The sequence below is a fragment of the Perissodus microlepis genome, chromosome 16 (assembly GCF_051167445.1).
Source record: "Perissodus microlepis isolate ML-2025 ecotype Zambia chromosome 16, ASM5116744v1, whole genome shotgun sequence".
Classification (NCBI taxonomy): Eukaryota; Metazoa; Chordata; class Actinopteri; order Cichliformes; family Cichlidae; genus Perissodus; species Perissodus microlepis.
In genome coordinates this window covers 21,823,155-21,841,120 of record NC_140476.1, presented here as the reverse complement: position 1 = coordinate 21,841,120, position 17,966 = coordinate 21,823,155, and the positions used below count along the sequence as shown (strand labels likewise).

General features: G+C 39.8%; 1 protein-coding gene and 1 long non-coding RNA gene across 2 annotated transcripts; both read left to right on the top strand.

The window, feature by feature from the left end:
* The first annotated feature begins 3,983 nt into the window (after positions 1-3,983).
* On the top strand, positions 3,984-9,830 carry atp6ap2 (ATPase H+ transporting accessory protein 2). The gene is made up of 9 exons (XM_084908567.1): positions 3,984-4,107; positions 7,208-7,338; positions 7,448-7,576; positions 7,669-7,764; positions 7,858-7,995; positions 8,102-8,155; positions 8,254-8,403; positions 8,498-8,617; positions 8,975-9,830. The coding sequence occupies exons 1-9, from the start codon at positions 4,032-4,034 to the stop codon at positions 9,167-9,169; spliced, it is 1,089 nt and encodes a 362-aa protein (XP_084764693.1). The 5' UTR covers positions 3,984-4,031; the 3' UTR covers positions 9,170-9,830.
* Positions 9,831-12,533: 2,703 nt separating this feature from the next.
* LOC146370887 (uncharacterized) lies at positions 12,534-14,053 on the top strand. The gene is made up of 3 exons (XR_014797214.1): positions 12,534-12,654; positions 12,911-13,000; positions 13,426-14,053. It is a non-coding gene; the product is annotated as an uncharacterized LOC146370887 (long non-coding RNA).
* The last annotated feature ends 3,913 nt before the right edge of the window (positions 14,054-17,966 follow it).

The following is a 17,966-nucleotide window of genomic DNA, read 5'->3' as shown; positions in this document are numbered from 1 at the left end:
AAAGGAAAGTAGCATTAAGTAGCATTTCTATTTTTGGCTCGATTTGCTGCCTTTTATTTCATGCGTGTGTGTGTCTGTGTGTTTTTGTCTATACTGTATATTCACGTGCTTTTTATGTGTCTGATTATTGATTATCACTGTTGATTGTCAGCATATAGTGGTGGTCTATGGGTTTATGTCTGTTTACAAACCCTATTTCTCCCATGATCATAATAATGTTCAAAGGAACAAAGAGAAAAAAAACCCTGGATGGTTATTGCACTGTTTTGTGTAGCCATAAATATTGTTGGTTTCATCATTTAACTATTAATTTACAGAGGAAATGAAAAATATTATTAATGCCCTCGAATTTACAGTTTTATCCACAGTAATTCCAGTTTGCAGATATAAAACGAGTCATTAAAAACTTTTTTGTGTACAAGGCCTTTGTTTATACACCAGCAAGACAATTATAGCAGAGTAAATAATCTCATGTATCTCACAAAAACTTGTAAGCCCTCCAGGGAATATGTTTTTTAAAGATTGGATAAGAAAGGCTTTATTTAAGCTAAAGGTTGGGGTGGAAAATTCTAGTTTTGACTCATCAAAAGAACATAGTTATTAAAAAGTAGCTTTAACTGGGTAGAGCCGTTTAATAAAAAAACAGTATAGCTTAATTACATAAAAAAAAAATCCCCCAAAGAGCTCAATTAAATAGAAAAAAACAAAGCAAAATAGAAACTTATTCTAGTTTCTTGCAAGAGGTCACCACAGCAGATGGATCTGCATGTGTAGTTTAACAAAGATTTTTACTCCGAATGCCCTCCATGACAAAAGATTATTCATCAGCACCACAGTGTTTCCTCTTAGTCTTGAGCTTTCAGGTGTGAAGCAAAATAACAAATAATAATAATTTAAATAAATAATTTACTGCATATTTTAGGAATTCTGTTGTTACAGAAGTTGAAATCATCCTCATCATCATCATCATCATCATTATTATTATTATTATTATTATTATTATTACAGCTAGGTGGCCAGGTAGTAAAGTGGAATTTGGCTGTAGTGGCTCAGCGTGGGGAAAAGAATGATACCGGAGAATCACAAGTCAAAATTCTGAGAAAAATGTCAAAGTTCTGACTTTAGTCTCAGAATTCTGAGGAAAAAAAAAGTCTAAATTCTGACCTTAATCTCAGAATTTTGAGAAAATCAGATTTCTGAGATTAAAGTCAGAATCGTAATTCTGACTTTTTTTTCCTCAGAATTTTGACTTTAATCTCAGAATTCTTACTTTTTTTCCTCAGAATTCGTCAAAAGAAAAAAAAAGAAAGAGGACGTGCCCACTTTTTTTCTTTTCCCGTGTCCCTTATCCTTTTCCGTATCTTCCGTACTTGTCAGCTCTAAATTTCCAGTTTATTAAATATCATTGAGCGATCCTTACCTTTAAACATGGCTGAACTGGACACTACAACACAGTGTGGTGTGGAAGAAGTGGCGAAAAGGTGGCGCTGAAACGGTAAGAAAAGAAAATTAAACTACAAATAAGTGCAGCAAAATTTGATAAATGAACATGCAATATGTTAGTTGGGCCTTCAGCTGCAACAGTAGTACCAGCAACAGCTCAATCTCATAGGCACCGGAAGCTGTTCTTGCTAGCACCATCCATTGAGAAGTGCAGGAGGGAATCCCAACAACAACGTAAGGAAGAGGTGAAATTAGCCTGGTAAAAAATTATATGGAAAGGAGCGACTCAGGATTCCAGTAAAATGAATGCTTACTTTGACCATCAGCTAATAGTGTGGCTGAAGTGGTGCCGCATGTAAAACACCGGGACATAAACACACAGTAATGAACTCAAATCCACCATGACACCTCATGTAACATGTAAATTTAAGAATATTTATTTTTTGTTACTTTTTAAATGTTATTTCTGTCTCTAGTGGAGTTTAATTTTATATTGTTCTATCTTTAAAAAAAAAAAAAAAAAAATCTTATTATATCATATTTTTTAGATGCTGGGCAGTGTTGGTCAAGTTACTTGAAAAAAGTAATCAGTAACTAATTACTGATTACTTCCCCAAAAAAGTAATCCCGTTACTTTACTGATTACTTATTTTCAAAAGTAATTAATTACTTAGTTACTTAGTTACTTTTTAAAAACACGATTTACAACCTGAATAGGTAATAAAGCGATAGCTCTTTCAGCCCAATTCTACTTTTTCTGCATAATCCATCATACAAAATGTAATCAAATGGAAAAGTCCCTTTTTAAAACTTGTTTTGTTAGTTTTAATCTTTTAACTTTATGCATCAAGCAAAAAATTAATTATATGCAACATTCTCTGACTTGAATAAATTAGTTTAACATTTAAACCTACTTTCTGCACATTCCAGCACATAAAATATTTTTTTGTGTGTGTTTACACTCACTCTTTCAAATAGATGCAAGTAAAACACAGCAGAAAATAAATAAAGTCACAGACTAGCGGTCCTGTTGCTCTATTTTCACCTGTAAAGCAGGAGTAGGGTAGGCGGAGGTTTACCCTGGTGCAGGTGAGCCGCAGCGGTCAGTGGAAGAATCTGCGAGTTTCTCTGTAAATTTCCCATTACGTCATAGCGCACTCGGTGCTTGCTTGGAAGTTTAGGGGTTTTTTTCTTCCCACGCACAAGGACACTAATGTTTTTGTCACTTTTTATGGAATCAAACTCAAAATAAGGTCAGTACTTCCATGCTTTAAACGCTGCACGCTCATACTCTCTCCGCACTCGATATATTATCCATTGTTGATCTGCACACAGCTGTTGTCAGGAATGTTGCACTTGCTTACCTCACTGTCATGAGACATTCTCGCAAAAAAATCACGGTTTTAGTAACGCAGTAACGCAGCGTTCCTACGGGAAAGTAACGGTAATCTAATTACCGTTTTTGCAATAGTAATCCCTTACTTTACTCGTTACTTGAAAAAAGTAATCGGATTACCCATCTCTGATGCTGGGTGACTTGTTTTTTCCTCATCGCACTCACTTCATTGTAATGTTGACCCTGTGTTAACCACAGGTGGCAAAAGTGCAGACCTTCCTTGCTTGAGTTGAAGTACAAATACCTGTGTTAAAAACAAACAAACAAGCAAACAAACAAAACAACTTTACTCCAGTAAACCCTGAAGTACTGAAGAAACTTCTTTACTCAATTAAACATGAAAGGTACCGGTATTATAATTTGACGGTGAGTTGCGACTAAACCTAACCATAAGCATAACCTTAAGAAGTATTCGGGATGGGTGAGAGAAAAAGAAGTTAATTCTGCGTTAGTTTTGTGCGCATGCGCCGCGTCTGCGCAGAAACATTGGGTAGGATGTTTTTCCAGGTAGGATGGATTCCCAGAACACCCCGGCACCAAAATGTACTTAAAGTAAGACAGTAAAAATTATCTCCTTGAAGGACAATTCTTCTAAGCATTTTTGTACAAAGGTAACTGAACCTTGTGCTATATTAGTATAATAATAAAATGATATTAGTGCATAAGATACAAATATTATTCAAATATACACTTCTAATTATTGTAATGAGCTTGAATGTGTGATGCAGAACACATGCAGTGAAAGATAATTTAGGACAATGACTATTTTTGTTGCGTACATTATAGAAAGTGACTACACTACTAACAATAAAATGAATACACTCAAGGTTACCGTGGAATTCAGCACGTAGGGGAATCCTAAGAGCTGTAGTGGCTCGGTATTGGGAAAAGAATCAAGTGAAGTAGAATAGCGCAATAAAATCAATAAAGCAATATAAAACAAAAATTGCTAACGAAATACAGTAAAACAGAAGCACAGCAAATACTAGATAAGATTAAGGTGTATATAGGGTGTAAAGTTTAGTTGAAGTATAACTATGATGTAATAAAATCTCCTTGGAGTTACATCACAGCGACGTTTGGTCGTCAGCGAGTGTTGTTCCCCTCCAGTCCAGCGGGCGGCGGTAGCGCACGTGAAGTCCTACAAGAGCGAGACGCAGGTCAGCTGATCGCTGCTGTAGAGGAGAGAGAGATGTCTGTGAAGATCTTGCGAAGGATGGAGTCTGTTTTTACCGTCACTTTGACCTTCTACTGTCTGCTCACAGTCGGTAAGAAATACATAGTAATAGTTTTTCATTACTGACGTGTTGGGGTGTTTCCCCCCCCCCACGTATTTACGTGTAATAGTACAGTATCTTATATGCGCTGAATGGCAGGTCGCTCGCCGAGCCCGGAACATTGTTAGCGTTGCCGTTTAACTCAGTGTAATATTTCTGTGGCCAGACTCGTACGACCGTGCTAATATAAACGAGGAAAAGTGGAATAATAACTCTGCGGATGCTGAGAATCATTGTTCGGCTTTGGACTATCATCAAGCGGAAGACCATAGGGTTAGCTTGTTGCTAACGGAGATTATAGCTCAGTCGCTTCTTAAAATCTGCCAGTGACGACGAGGACGTGGTTAATATTCGTAAGGACGAGGTTGACAAATTCGTCCAGGTCATGTAAAAATGAAGAAAGTACTAAATATACGGCTTCCTGGTAGAGGGTTACGATTTTACAGAAGCCTGGGCGGTCACGTGACATGCTCTACGCCACTGGTTCCCCTTTATTCACCATCAGCTCTCTGTCACGAGTTCTTCCTCCATCCACATGAAAGGTGAGGGGCGATAGTTACTGAGCAGGCTACTGCTTCTTGTGTTTGCTGTAACAGTGAGATAAACTGTGCGCCATCCTCCAGCAGCTCAGGGCTGACAGTCAGTAAAGGTTATAGTGTTAATGCCTTATCACTGTTTATATAAATACTTTTAACTGTTTCCTTATTCCTAAGGGATTTGCAGAGATTTTTAAACTGTATGCCGTTCCAGGGCTCCCATTTATCCAGGCTTGGGACTTCCATTGTACTAAAAAGTGATTGTCTGCCAAAAAATTATTGCCCACATTTGAACTGTTGCAAATGACGTGTTGACCTATAATATGTCAAACATATCTCTAATGAATGATATCAAGTCATTTTGAGCCAGAATGAACATTCCTGTCACAAGGTTGAAGACGTAGAAGTCTATATATTCTCTGTTTATCCAGGTAAATTTATCATGTATATTAAAAATGTCTTTTTCAAGAGATATCTGACCAGTAGGGTAGCAGAAATGGCAATCACAGTGGCCAAGAAGGACGGGATTGATTATAATGTAGGTACAGTAAGGCAGAGTCATGCAAAACAGGTAATTTCTTTAATTACGCATATCCAACTAAGCGTCGCCACTGTACTGTCATGGTGGACAGGTCTGCAGTCTGTCACAGGGCTAAGGCGCAGACAGACAACTCTCATTCACACCTACAGACACACTAGAGCCTACAGTTAGTGTAAACCTGTGCATGTCTTTTGACTGTAGAAACCATGCAACCATCTGCAAACCCATGCAGACTCCATAGGCTGGATACAAACCAGTGAGGCCACAATGCTGCCCTCTTTGGAAAAACAGCAAAAACAAAATATGTGTCATTATGAATCACATGTGATATTTATAGATGTAAAACAGTTTACTGCCATGAATGTGTCAGTCTGGTTCTAACACTAACAAATATTGGCCCTCTTGGTTTGGTAAGAAAAACTGACATTTACTTGGAGTCATTAACCCTGGTAAGCATAATTGGCTTTGATTTTATTGTAATGTCCCACTTTTCATAATTATGTTGTAATGTTTTGCTTTCATATGTAGCTAATAGATCTAGAGGATCTAGATTTACTGCTACTGAAGCCTTGAAGCAGATACTTCAATCAATCAATCAAGGCTTTATTCGCCACGTGCAGGTTGTGCCCCCCCCCCGACCTTACACACACAACACAGACGTCACATGGGGATACAGGTTGGAGATTGGTAGCATTACAGAAAAAAAAACACTGAAATATACACTACAATGGGAACGTACAAGAGGAAAAAAAGAGACCTCTACTCATGCTGGGCTCCTGGGAGGACAGCATGAGAACAGGAAACAAAAAAACTCCTCTGCACAAAAAAGCACATAAATGTCCACAGCACAACGGTATGGAACACGTGACAAGCCACAGGGTCAGGTGGGGGGTGAGGAGTAATCCAAAGCAAACACAGCAGCCATCCTGCCCAGCGATACCATTCCAGCGCGGGCTCAGACCCGCCGTGTTCCCAGGAGGGAACAAGCATCGAAGGCGTTTGGAAAGGGAGGGGGGGATGAGTGTGTGCATATCAGTGTATATGTATGTATGTGTGTGCGTGTCCAGAGTTCAGCTGAGACAGTGTCCTTCACCCTGCTAGGCAAAGTAAACAGTCTTCCAGCCAACCCAGGTGGCCTTGCATGGAATAGGAAGGAACAGACTAAACGCAGTCGTTATCAGGGTGTTTTTGTTCGGCTCCAGCCTTGCGACCGCAGCTGGCGCCGAAAGGGTATCCGCATGAAGTGATGGTGCTTTTTACTTTTAGTGCGAACAGCTCATATGAATTTCAAAGCAGTTCTAAAGTCCAACACTGGTCTCTCAATCTCCCGTTGGAGAGCCGCGAGCTTCGCCATACTTGCGCTCTGTGATGTTGTCATTCTTGTGCTCAAAGAGCCGATTCTGAGAACTCACGACTTAATGGTCAATATGTTGATAAAAATCACTCTGTATCTGTGACAGGTAAAAGGTACAAGAAAGTATTCCTGTGTAACCCGACTGGGTCATTTTACTCACTAAACTAGCCTGAGGGGTGATAGCTAAAGTTCTTGCTAGATGGTAAATATTTTAAGTAATGCTGTATTCACTGAGTCAGTATTCAGTACAGGAGCAAAAGAAGTTTCTGGACAGAATTGGACAAAATTCGTTGTAATTTAATTTTTAAATCATTCACAGAAAAAGTAGTACATGTGCCATTCTTTCAAAAACTTGTGCATGTTGCCATGTGACGCTTCTTTTTGTTCCTTTTGTGGGAATTTGTGATTGCAAAATGGCCACGTTTTAAAATACAAAATTGGGCAATCAGTTGGATACAGAAAGTGCACCGGGCAACAGATAGTGACTTCAAACAAAACTAAAATAACCAGTGAAGTTTGGTGGTGATTGGGATCAAAAAGAAAGCTAAGCTAATAATTATATTTGTAGGTGGTGATATTTTTTTTGTCTTACTTAAAAAAACAAAACCGTACCCTATTCTTTTCCACTTAGATTTACAGTCCTGCTGTTTTTCCCCTCAGGTGTCCATGGAGACAGCTTCACTGTGCTCCAGGCTCCAGAGTTTGTGTCCTTCCAGAAAGGTGACTGGCCGGTTTCTGGAGAGAAGATTCCTGACCTTGTGGCTTTAACCATGGGCTTCTCAGTTCAAGAGGTGATTCGTTACTTCAACTCATGCTCCACAGTTGTATTAGTGTTATAGAAGAAGGCTAAGCTCATAATTACGCCAGCTTAAGCTCTACTATGCGTGTCCAATTGCACAGGATCTATCGTGGCCAGGCCTCCAGGCTGGTCCGTTGTTCCAGCGGCCCCGGGCCAACGTTCTTGTGGTGGTGAGAGGAGTGGATAGCCTGGCTCTGCCTCAGAGCGTGGCCTCATATCCCCTGGAGAATGTAAGTATGACCGTTTTTGTGCATCAGCTTTTTATCTTGGTATAAATAGAAGTGTAGACCTGTATATGAGGGTGCTATCTTCTTTCCTGCAGCCCGTTCCCTTCACCATGGATAGTGTTGCAGAGACTGTACACTCTTTGTTTGCTGAGGACACCCCTGTAGTCCTCCAGCTGGCCCCCAGTGAGGAGGTAATAAAAGTCTGCTGACGTACTTCTTATCTGAGACATCCCTCTTGAGGCACTGTTAGTTATTTACTTTGACCTGTCTTTCATTTCTTTAAGCGGCTCTATATGCTCGGCAAGGCCAATGCTGTGTTCGAGGACTTACCCGTCACGTTGCAACAGATCCGGGCCCGTCTGTCCCAGGATGGCTCAGTGCTGTCTTCTCTTCCCCTCAACTCCCTCAGCAGAAATGCAGAGGTCAGTTCTTAGTCACCTTTAAAACCAAAAGACTTAGTTCTTACTCCCTAGTTAACCAAAATTCCTTCCTTTGCCTTTCTTACCCTTTTATTCTTATTTTTGTTAGGCCGATTTGCTCTTCCTGTCTGAAGTCCAAGTGCTGCATGATATCACCGCTCTGGTGAGTTGTTCCCTCGGACTGAAGCAATTCTTTCCACTTACAAAAAAAAAGGAAAAAAGAGTTGTGTTTGACGCAAATCTTTTCTCTCCCTCCTGTAGCTGCAGAGACACAGACATTTGGCTAAGGACCACTCCCCTGACCTGTACTCGTTGGAGCTGTCTGGCTTGGAGGAGCTGAGCCGGCTCTATGGTCCAGACTCCCCTCAGTACCGCGACGCCACGGCCCTTCTCGCTTCTGTCCTTCAGAAGGTTAGAAGAAGATCTGAAGAAGCGATACGCCTCTTCAGCTAACAATTTAACCACATTTTAACCGTGTACGTGTGTTTTTGTTTTTTCATTTCAGTTTGGGCAGGATGTGTATGGTCTCTATGGCAACAGCTCTGTGGTGGAGGTCGTTACAGTGAAGGCCTTTGAAGCTCCTTTAACCAGGAAGTCCCGCTCAATCTTGGAATCCAGACAGATTGTAAGTCTGGGTCAACCTACTTTTTACTTTCTGATTTTCTGTTTAGTGCCAACAAAAAGGCAATAATGAGTCACTTGATGATTATCAGAGGAGATACTTGCTGAATATGACATAAATGTACCAAATTAGAATGGGTTTATTTACATTTCAAGCACATTTTCTGTAACACATGTAGTTTAGAGGTCTGCGTCATGTAGCAGAGAATAGCAGCAAAATTACTTTTCTTTTAGAGAGGCGTTCATTCAACTGTGTGGTGATTCTGAGTTTCTGTTTTGTTTCTTAGCTGCGGACACTGACACTTTAAACTAGTTCCAAATAGCTGTTTTAAATTTCTTGACTACTGCAAACATTTTTCAGAGTAACCCAGGCAGCCTTTACAACCTGGCTTACAAGTACAACTTCGAGTACGCCGTGGTCTTCAACATCGTGCTGTGGCTCATGATCGTTCTGGCACTCGCTGTCATCGCCATCGCTTACAACCTGTGGAACATGGACCCAGGCTATGACAGCATCATCTACAGGATGACCAATCAGAAGATCAGGATGGACTAAGTCCTGCCTGTCAAATCTCCTGCTGTCCCCTTAGAGCCCTCTAGTGAATGTTTGTGTTTTGTGTGAGGTCTCATTTAGTGAATAAACTGTGAGAGTGTGATGGGAGGAAGACCGTAATACCACTCACTTCTTTGTTTACAACTCTGGCTGCAGAACCTACAAAAATATTAACATTTCGTTAGCGGCTCCTCAGTTTATCTACAGCGGTATCGTTCTTCATGTCCTGGGAGAACAAACTGAAACTTCCTCTCTATAAACTCACAGCATTCCTTATAAATTTAACCCCTCACTATCTGTGTCTCATCTGTTTTTCTTGGTGATTGAAGTTGTTTTTTGTTGTTGTTGTAAAAAATATTGTAATATGAAAGAATGAGATTTATCTGGTTTCTCTGTGAAATTGTTGTGCTTTTCTTTCTGTGGGAAACAGTTTTAAGTTAAATGAAATTTTATGTGTATATATTGAATATACAAATGCAACTGTATGAGAAACGGCTGTGCTCTTGTAAAAAGATGTCAAGTAGACTTCAGCGTGCTTCTATTCTAGATTACAGATGTGTTGGGACACAAATACTTGATCTAAATGTTGTTTGTTAGGATTGGATTCGAATAAATGAAGCTCTGTAAATTGCAATATGTGAATGACAATAAATTATTAAATGGATCACCCTGATTTTTATTTACTCCTATATACCACACACTGTGCGTAATTATGAAACTTGATTAAGGTTTTATCTAGTATCTACTAGACAACACCCCTCTCCTGGGTTCTCTGCATTGGCCTCCTGCACATGTTAGCATTTATTTTAATATTTTACTGGCCACTTTCAAAAGTCTCTTGGATTTGGCCCCAAGCTGCCAACAATTATTGACCCCATATGAGCATGAGTCGCCTTGGATCCACATTCGGAGCACTTAGAGCTGTTCCAAAATCAAGAGTTAAACCTAGAGGTGACTACTTTTGCCACCAGGGCTCCTCAACTTTGAAATGATCCACCCGAGGAAATCGCTTGATGTCACGGGGGTGGGCGTGGAAAGGATTTTGGCCCGATCCGCCATTTTGGGGGTCTAAGTGAAAAAGGAGCGAAAGCATAGCCATGGTTCGTTCTTGCTGTGTGGTCCGCTGCAATGTTCGATCGCACGACCGGCAAGAGAATAAGCTTGAAAAGGGTTTGTCTTTTCATTCTTCCCAACCTGGAAGTGATATGAGGCAGCTTGTGTATCGATGTTACCAAACGAAGGCGTCTAGCCTGGATAGCAGCTGTGAGACGAGCTGATATCCAGTTCTCTTCCATCTCCAAATATATGTTGGTGCTCCAGACATTTTCATTCTGGTAAGTTCTAAATATGTTCATATCGCTCTTTATAGCCTATTAGTTTTATTTTCGATGCGCTCTGAGCTCATAGCAAATTAGAACAAACATCCTACTGAGTGATTTTGCAGAACTACCTTCTATTTATAGAGTTGCTAATTATTTGGCATTATTGCAGCAAACCAGCCTATGAAATGGATGAAACATCGTGACTGGGTTCCAGCGCTACACAAGGGACCTGCTTCAAACAAACCAACATGCCAATCAGATTACTTCTTCCATGTGAGGGTGAAGAGGTGACCCTTCAGGATAAGATGGTGAAGGTTTGCTGCGTTTGGTGAACAGTGTGGTAGTAAAACCAGGGAAAAATGAAACCTGCTCCTGTTAAATATTCTTAAGTCTTTTGCTGTATAAATAGTGGTATTTTTTCAAAAGATACAGTAAATAAAGTAATGTTAGTAGTGGGTGATATCATGTAAACACTGTCATGATTTTATGTAAACATTTTGTCATTTGTAAACTATAAATGATGGATTCTACACTGTAACTGATGTGATGTTCTATAAAGTGGTTTTAATTTAAAAAAAAAAAGAAGCAAAAATTAGTTTGTTTCTTTATTCAACTTTTGAACAGTGGGACTCAGTCAGTACATATTCAGTAAATGCAAATTATTTACACGGCAGTGCACAACAGGCATAAATCTAGACCCCTAGATAAAACATTATGGCATTATAGCAGTGACAACTCCTCCACAGTAGCAGGTGGGATTTTTCTGTTTTGGGGACGGCTCCTTTTACCTGTCACTACGGATGGTCTGTTTATGTTTTGATCAAGAGCCTTTTTTTGGGCAGCTGAAGAGGAGAAGTCTATCTTATGGCCAACCTCTGGCTGTATCTTGGTCACATTACCCAGCAAAACCCAGTATGCAGGTTCATCTGTAACAGTCCTTGTGCCACAGATCAACACTGTTGCTTCTACTTTAAACAGAAGAGCAGTGACGTGGGTGCAGGTCTCCGTGACTCGGGCCATACAGCTGCAGTGGGCGGCTTCAACCTTCCCTGTGATGCTCACAGTGACCCATGGCTGCAATGCTGGTTCATTCAGTCTTTGAGAGTGCAGGACCTGAAACACACACAAAGTTCATTTAAAGACAAGAACTATGAGCCAAGGCCGACATAAATGTGTTTTATCTACTTTATCATAAATGTAACAAAGTGTTTAGAAAGTTAGCACATACATGTAATTTTTCATTTCTGTATGTGTCCATCTATAGAATGCTGCATGTTATAGTGTAAATCTGCTCTCAGAATCTGCTCTCAGAAACCTGCCTGCAGAAAATGAACCTAAAGTATGTAATGCAAGGATGTCATCACTTTAGAGATGGAGAAAGCATAAAGCGACAATTATGAATCACTTAATATGATAAGGAGATTCTGCAGGTCATTAATCAATGTATAAAATTAAAATAAAATGTATTTTAGTGACACAAGATATAAATATGGAAGCAAGATGTATAATTAGAATTATTTATAATAAACATTAATAAATCGTTGCAATTTCTTTAACCATAGAGAATAACTAAATCCTTCAGGACAATGTCACATCAATGCACTGAACTCACTATATTATCCACCTAACAGCCTCCACATGTTCTCACTGTAATTTCCCCTCATGAATCAATTTATGCTGCACTAATGTGAATGTTTGCAGGGAAATCAAACGCATTTCACTCGCAGTACTCGAGCTGACTTACCTTTGTTTGAATGACGACTTGTACGGCGCTGATTCCACAGATAAGGTACGAAATATATCAGGCTACGTCAATAGCGGTTGGTCTTCAGGGTTTCTACTCCACGGCCGTATTTCATACGGGTCCACATTTCCAATGCACGCTATTTTCTGCAAGTACAGCTGCTTCGCCTCTGAACGAAATCGGTCTCTATACAGTCCATTCTCTTTTGAGCTGCTTTTAAGCATCTTGTAATCGACGTTCCAACACAGTGTGTTTGTTTTGATTCGTAGACCCCGAAAATGGTGCCGCGCTCCCACAATGCATTGCGGCGTGACGTCAACTCCAAAGAGGACACAGGAAGCTGTGTGTACCTGTTACGGAGAAGTTTACGAGAAGTACAGATTGACACTGGACAGAAACGATGGTGTGACTGCTAATAAAAGGTATGAGACTTTTCTGAAATCCCTGTTAAACCGTTTCGCGACCACGCGGTGTTTACATTTTTCCACAGTAAGACCTACCTATCTATGTGACTGTATATATACATGTGGCTTGACTGTATATTTATATATTATATATACACACACGTATAGATAGATAGATAGATAGATATGTACAACAAAACAAAACATTACACACAGTACACTCATACTCCTAGTAAATCGTGTTGTTTTGTTGTGTTGTTGTTTCATATTGCAGCTAGCATCTACGTGGTTAGAAGGATCCGGGCTTCCATCGCTGAAGGAGAGCAACAGGAGAAGCCCATCCTGACACCATGTAGTGCTATTGGTAAGATAATAACCAACTAATGGAAATAAACTGCAAGCAGGAAAAAAGTTCAAACTGTCTATGACTGTGGACGTCGCAGATCTTTGTTAACCCTTTAAAGCCAAGTGTGTCGTGCCTGGTACATGAGTTTTGCGGGTTTTTGAGACCTCTATATTATCAGTGTGATTTTATTTTTCTTTCACTCCCCCCTTTTTCATTCTAATGAGTCATTTTTGTCTTACACTTATGCGAAACATTAATTTAGTAAACAAGCAACACTTATTTTTACCAGTGAACTGCACACATAACATAGTTCTTAAGACATTACATCGTTAAGCATGAGATTAGGGGTATTAGAGGTAAAGACGGAGTGTGCGTGTAGATTTATGCAGGAGCATTACACTGTAAATATCACTGACTCCCATGTGTTTCTCTTGTCATCTTAGCTGGAAATAGAGCGGGGCAGGGGTTGAGAGAAAAAGCCTCGGCTGCATCACTGAGCCCAGGATCTGATGAAGGCGTCTTAGAAGCAGCAGGGCCGGGGACGTCATCAGAGACAGCCGTGCAGAAATGTGGCTCCTGACGTTAAAGACTACGCTGGACATAGGACCATGGACAAGTCAATGGAAATAAATAATCGATTATTTATTTAATTTCATTTTTGGGGGGTACTCATTCATTTTATACACTAAACAGTTTGTGTGAAGATCTACATTGTTATTTTTCTTTTACACAAAAGCAAACATCAAACAAACAAGAAATATTATTTCAGCACTGTCCATGTTGTATGTTGTACCCAGTGGTCAAATTTTTATTACTTGAGACATTTTGACTTGCCCCACCATGAAGTTAGCATAGCTAATAGAAAATATCACTATAATAACATTACCCAAAATCTGTTTTAAAAAAAAGTCTGCATATGTTATCAAGTGTGAGTGGTAGGTCAACATGTTCTCTGTAAGTAAAATCTGAAGTTTATCTGCTGCAGTGTTTGAAGGCTGGCTCACCAACCTCTTTCCAGGGGCTGAGCTGGCCTGATGTTTCTGCTGTTGCATCAATAAATTATAAAAATGCTCTTGTGGTCATATTTTCTTATATAAGGACTAAGAGTGTACCAGTAAACATGCATTGACAATAATTGTGAAAAATGAAAATGTCTATGTAAAAAATGAAATCTTCAATTATTTTATTTTAGTAATAAATGAGTGAGTGGCTGTTCTTTCACTGAGTTAGTTAAGGATGAATCTGATGAATGGCATTGTTATTTATTTTTTAATTATTCTACAGCTTTCAGAAGCAATTTTGCTTATTGATTTCTACATTTTTGAAAATATATTTATTTTTTATTTCAATTATGGCTGAAGGCTGTGGCTGAAGCAAAAACCCAGGTGGGGGAGGAGCTTGGAGAGGTTTTCGGACTGTCTCCAAAAATTTCTGGCAAAACTGTCAGGCAACTCAGGAGGGGGAGCGGTGCTCTACTTGCACTGTGTATAGTGCAGGTAGAGCACTGCTGACTTCGACTGAGGATATTTTCAGGTTGTGGAAGAGATATTTAAAGGATCACCTTAATCCCAGTGGCGCATCTTCTGTGGAGGAAGTAGAGTCTGGGGACGAGAGGGATGACTTGTCCATCAAGTCCATTGCTATGGGCCATTCGTTCCTTTTACAACTGTTGCAAGAGCTTGGGCCACACAGCCGGTAATAAGTGGGACTCTGCCAGGGCTGCCCTTTGTCACCGATTCTGTTCATAATTTTTATAGACAGAATTTCTAGGCATAGCCAAGTGGCGGAAGACTTCCAGTTGGGTGGTCTTACAATCTCATCTCTTCTTTTCGCAGATGATGTGGTTCTGTTGAATTCATCAGGTGTTGGCCTCCAGCTTGCACTGGGAATGAGAATCAGCCCCTCCAAGTCTGAGGCCATAATCTGGAAAAAGGTGGAGTACCCACAACAGTTTAGGGGCGAGTTACTGTTCCAAGTGGAGGAGGTTAAGTATCTCGTAGTCTTGTTCATAAGTGAAGGGAGCGGGAGATTGACAGACCTTTTGCTGCAACGACTGCAGTGTTGTGGACGCTATACTGGTCCGTTGTGGTGAAGAGAGAGTTCACCATAAAAGCGAAGCACTTGATTTTTCGGTTGATCTACATCCCTACCCTCACCTAGCACTAGATTGCAGATACAAGCAGCGTAAATGAGCTTTCTCCAAATTTTGGTTGGCCTCTCCCTTAGAGATAGGGTGAGGAGTTCGGCCATTCAGGAGGGACTCAGAGTAGAGCCACTACTCCTACACATCGAAAGGAGCCACTTGAGGTGGTTCTGACAGGGATGCCACCTGGGCGCCTCATGCCTGAGGTGTTCTGGGTATGTCCTACTGGGAGGAGGCCCTGGGGCAGACCCAGGACACGCTGGAGAAATTATATCTCTCGGCTGGCATGGGAATGGCTTGGTGTTCCCCTGGATAAGTGGAATAAAGTGAACGGATGGATGGAATAATGGTGAAGTGAAAATCTGAGTTTAATCCTTAAAATTACTTTTATTTTTCGTGCTGGGCCTTTTGACTTTTCCAAGCTGGAAAAGCACAGGATAGAAATGGCAGCATTATTGCCTCCATTCAGGGAACACTAGTGTCCCATGACAGCCATGTTGATGAGAAAACATGAATTACTGACTGTTGAGTGAGTTGTGAATAATTACATCATGGATTTTTCTGCTGTATGTACAGATTTATACTGAGAGATTTTGTAAAAAATCTTTTTGTGGAAAAAAACTTGATAGATAGGTAGATAATTAAGTTTAAGCACCATATGTGCTGAAACTGTTGTAAAACTTACAGCTGTATTATTGCTGGTCTAACATTGGTATGCTTATTGCCCCTGGTAATTGGTATGCAGTGAAACAAAAAACAAAAAGACTGTAAAATATATTTTTTACATATATGAATTTTGGGTCCTGTGGGTGCTGGAGTAGCAGACCAATTAAACTATAAGTTAGTTATTGTTCTGCTGGGATACTTGCTGGGATGCATCTTGAAATTCATCTTCATGTGATAGTGAAACATGTTTCCATGTTTCCACTTGGAAGAAGAGCCCAAGGCAACAGCCATCAGTTTTCCCAGACACAAATCCAATAAAATCAACTGCAAGATTTGCTGAAATGAGACGAATCTAACGGCAACATCACAGTATGAGAATTCATAATGAGGGAGAGTTTTTGCAGGGGATCTACACAACTGTTGGCAGTTTTGGTTGTTTTAATTTCTTTATTGACACCTACCAGCCACCTTGGTAGGTATTCTGTGCTAGTAGCAAGTTGGACCTCCTTTTTCCTTCAGAGCACAGATGCAACATTTTCTTGGTCCATTTGATGTGATAGCATAAGATAGTTGTTGCACATTTGCTGGCTGAATATTCATGATGGGAATTTTCCTGTTTCACCACATCCCAAAGGTCCTCTATTGGATTATGATCTCGTGACTCTGAGGCCATTTGAGTACAGTGAACTCGCTGTCAAGCCAGTAAACCAGTTTCAGATGATTTGAACTTTGTGACTCTGGTGTTTTATCAGAAGATTCATTGTGCACACCAGAGTCATGGTCAGAACACGGTCAACAATACTCAACAATAAACAATATTCAGTTAGCACTAAGGAGGGATTTGTAAAACCAGGCAATGTTTTCCAGTCATCCTTTGTCGAACTTTGTGGACCTCATGGAAATTGTTGCCTCTGTTGCCTTTTTTTTAGCTGACAGGAACTGCACCCAATGTGGTCTTTTGCTGATGTAGAAGACCACACCTACTGTACACCTAAGTCTTTGCATTGGGAAAGAATGTTTTTTTTTCTTATTTCTGATGTTTCCCAGTGCTTTACTGCAACAGTCTTCAGTTGTTTTTTGTTCATTAGTTGTCTTCACCATGGGAAATGCACCTCAACTGAGTTGACTGTCTGACTCTAAAACGCCATAATATTGTACTTCAATACTTTCAAAATGTTTCCAGTTTTTCTTTGTTCCAGATGCTGTTGACTTAGCCACTGCCAATGTCCTAATATTCCTAAAGTTAAATGTGATGGATCTGTTTTGGCTTTCATCTTAGTGACTGACTGTTTAACTTGGACTTAATGTGTGAATCCTGTGTCCACACATTGTGGATTCACATAAACAACTAGCAGATGTAAATACTACACTTGGAATCAACTCTAGACCTTTTAGAAGACAGTAAAACTTTATTGTCATTGCACAGAAGTACCTGCTTATTTTATGAAGAAATAATGAAGGGATCATACATCTGTTATAACGCTTGAGTGAATTGTAGAATAATATTTGAGCCTCTGACAATAGGAGCTATTCATAAAAAGATAAATGTAAATGTAATTCCTCAACTGTGAATGGAATATTTTTGTTCAGCCCCCTCGAATTAAAGCTGACTGTGTACATTTAAACTGTTTCTTGTTTTTTTTTTTATTTCAAAACTAGACTTCTCCTTTAAATATTAGACAAAAGCTGCTAAGTTTTCCTTTAATTGATGAGCATGATCTAGCTTTTATTGTGTTATTGCAACTGTGGTATGCTACATCTCAGAAGTAATGGTGAGTTGTAGGGTATGGCTAAAAAAGAGAGAAAGACTAAGCCCACCATGGTATTATAGGAAAAGCCATAAAGCCTTTATAATAAACTTAAACCTACACCACCCTCCCTATTCTGGTATTCTAAACGGTCTTTAGCAAAAATATAAAACAACCTAATTTATAATTACATATACCTAACTAATAGGGTTGCCAACTCCCAGCAAAAAAAAAAGAAAAAAAAAAGATAGGGAACCACTCCCCCACCCTCTGTTTCAAGATGCTTAATTGACAAAACTGATTTTAATTTAATGCACGTATCAAACAAATGCACAGAAATCTATTATTTTTCCCGTGTAATCAAATAGATTCAACATCTTTCTTCAACAGAATTGCAGACTGCACAGATGGTAACTTCCCAAAGGAA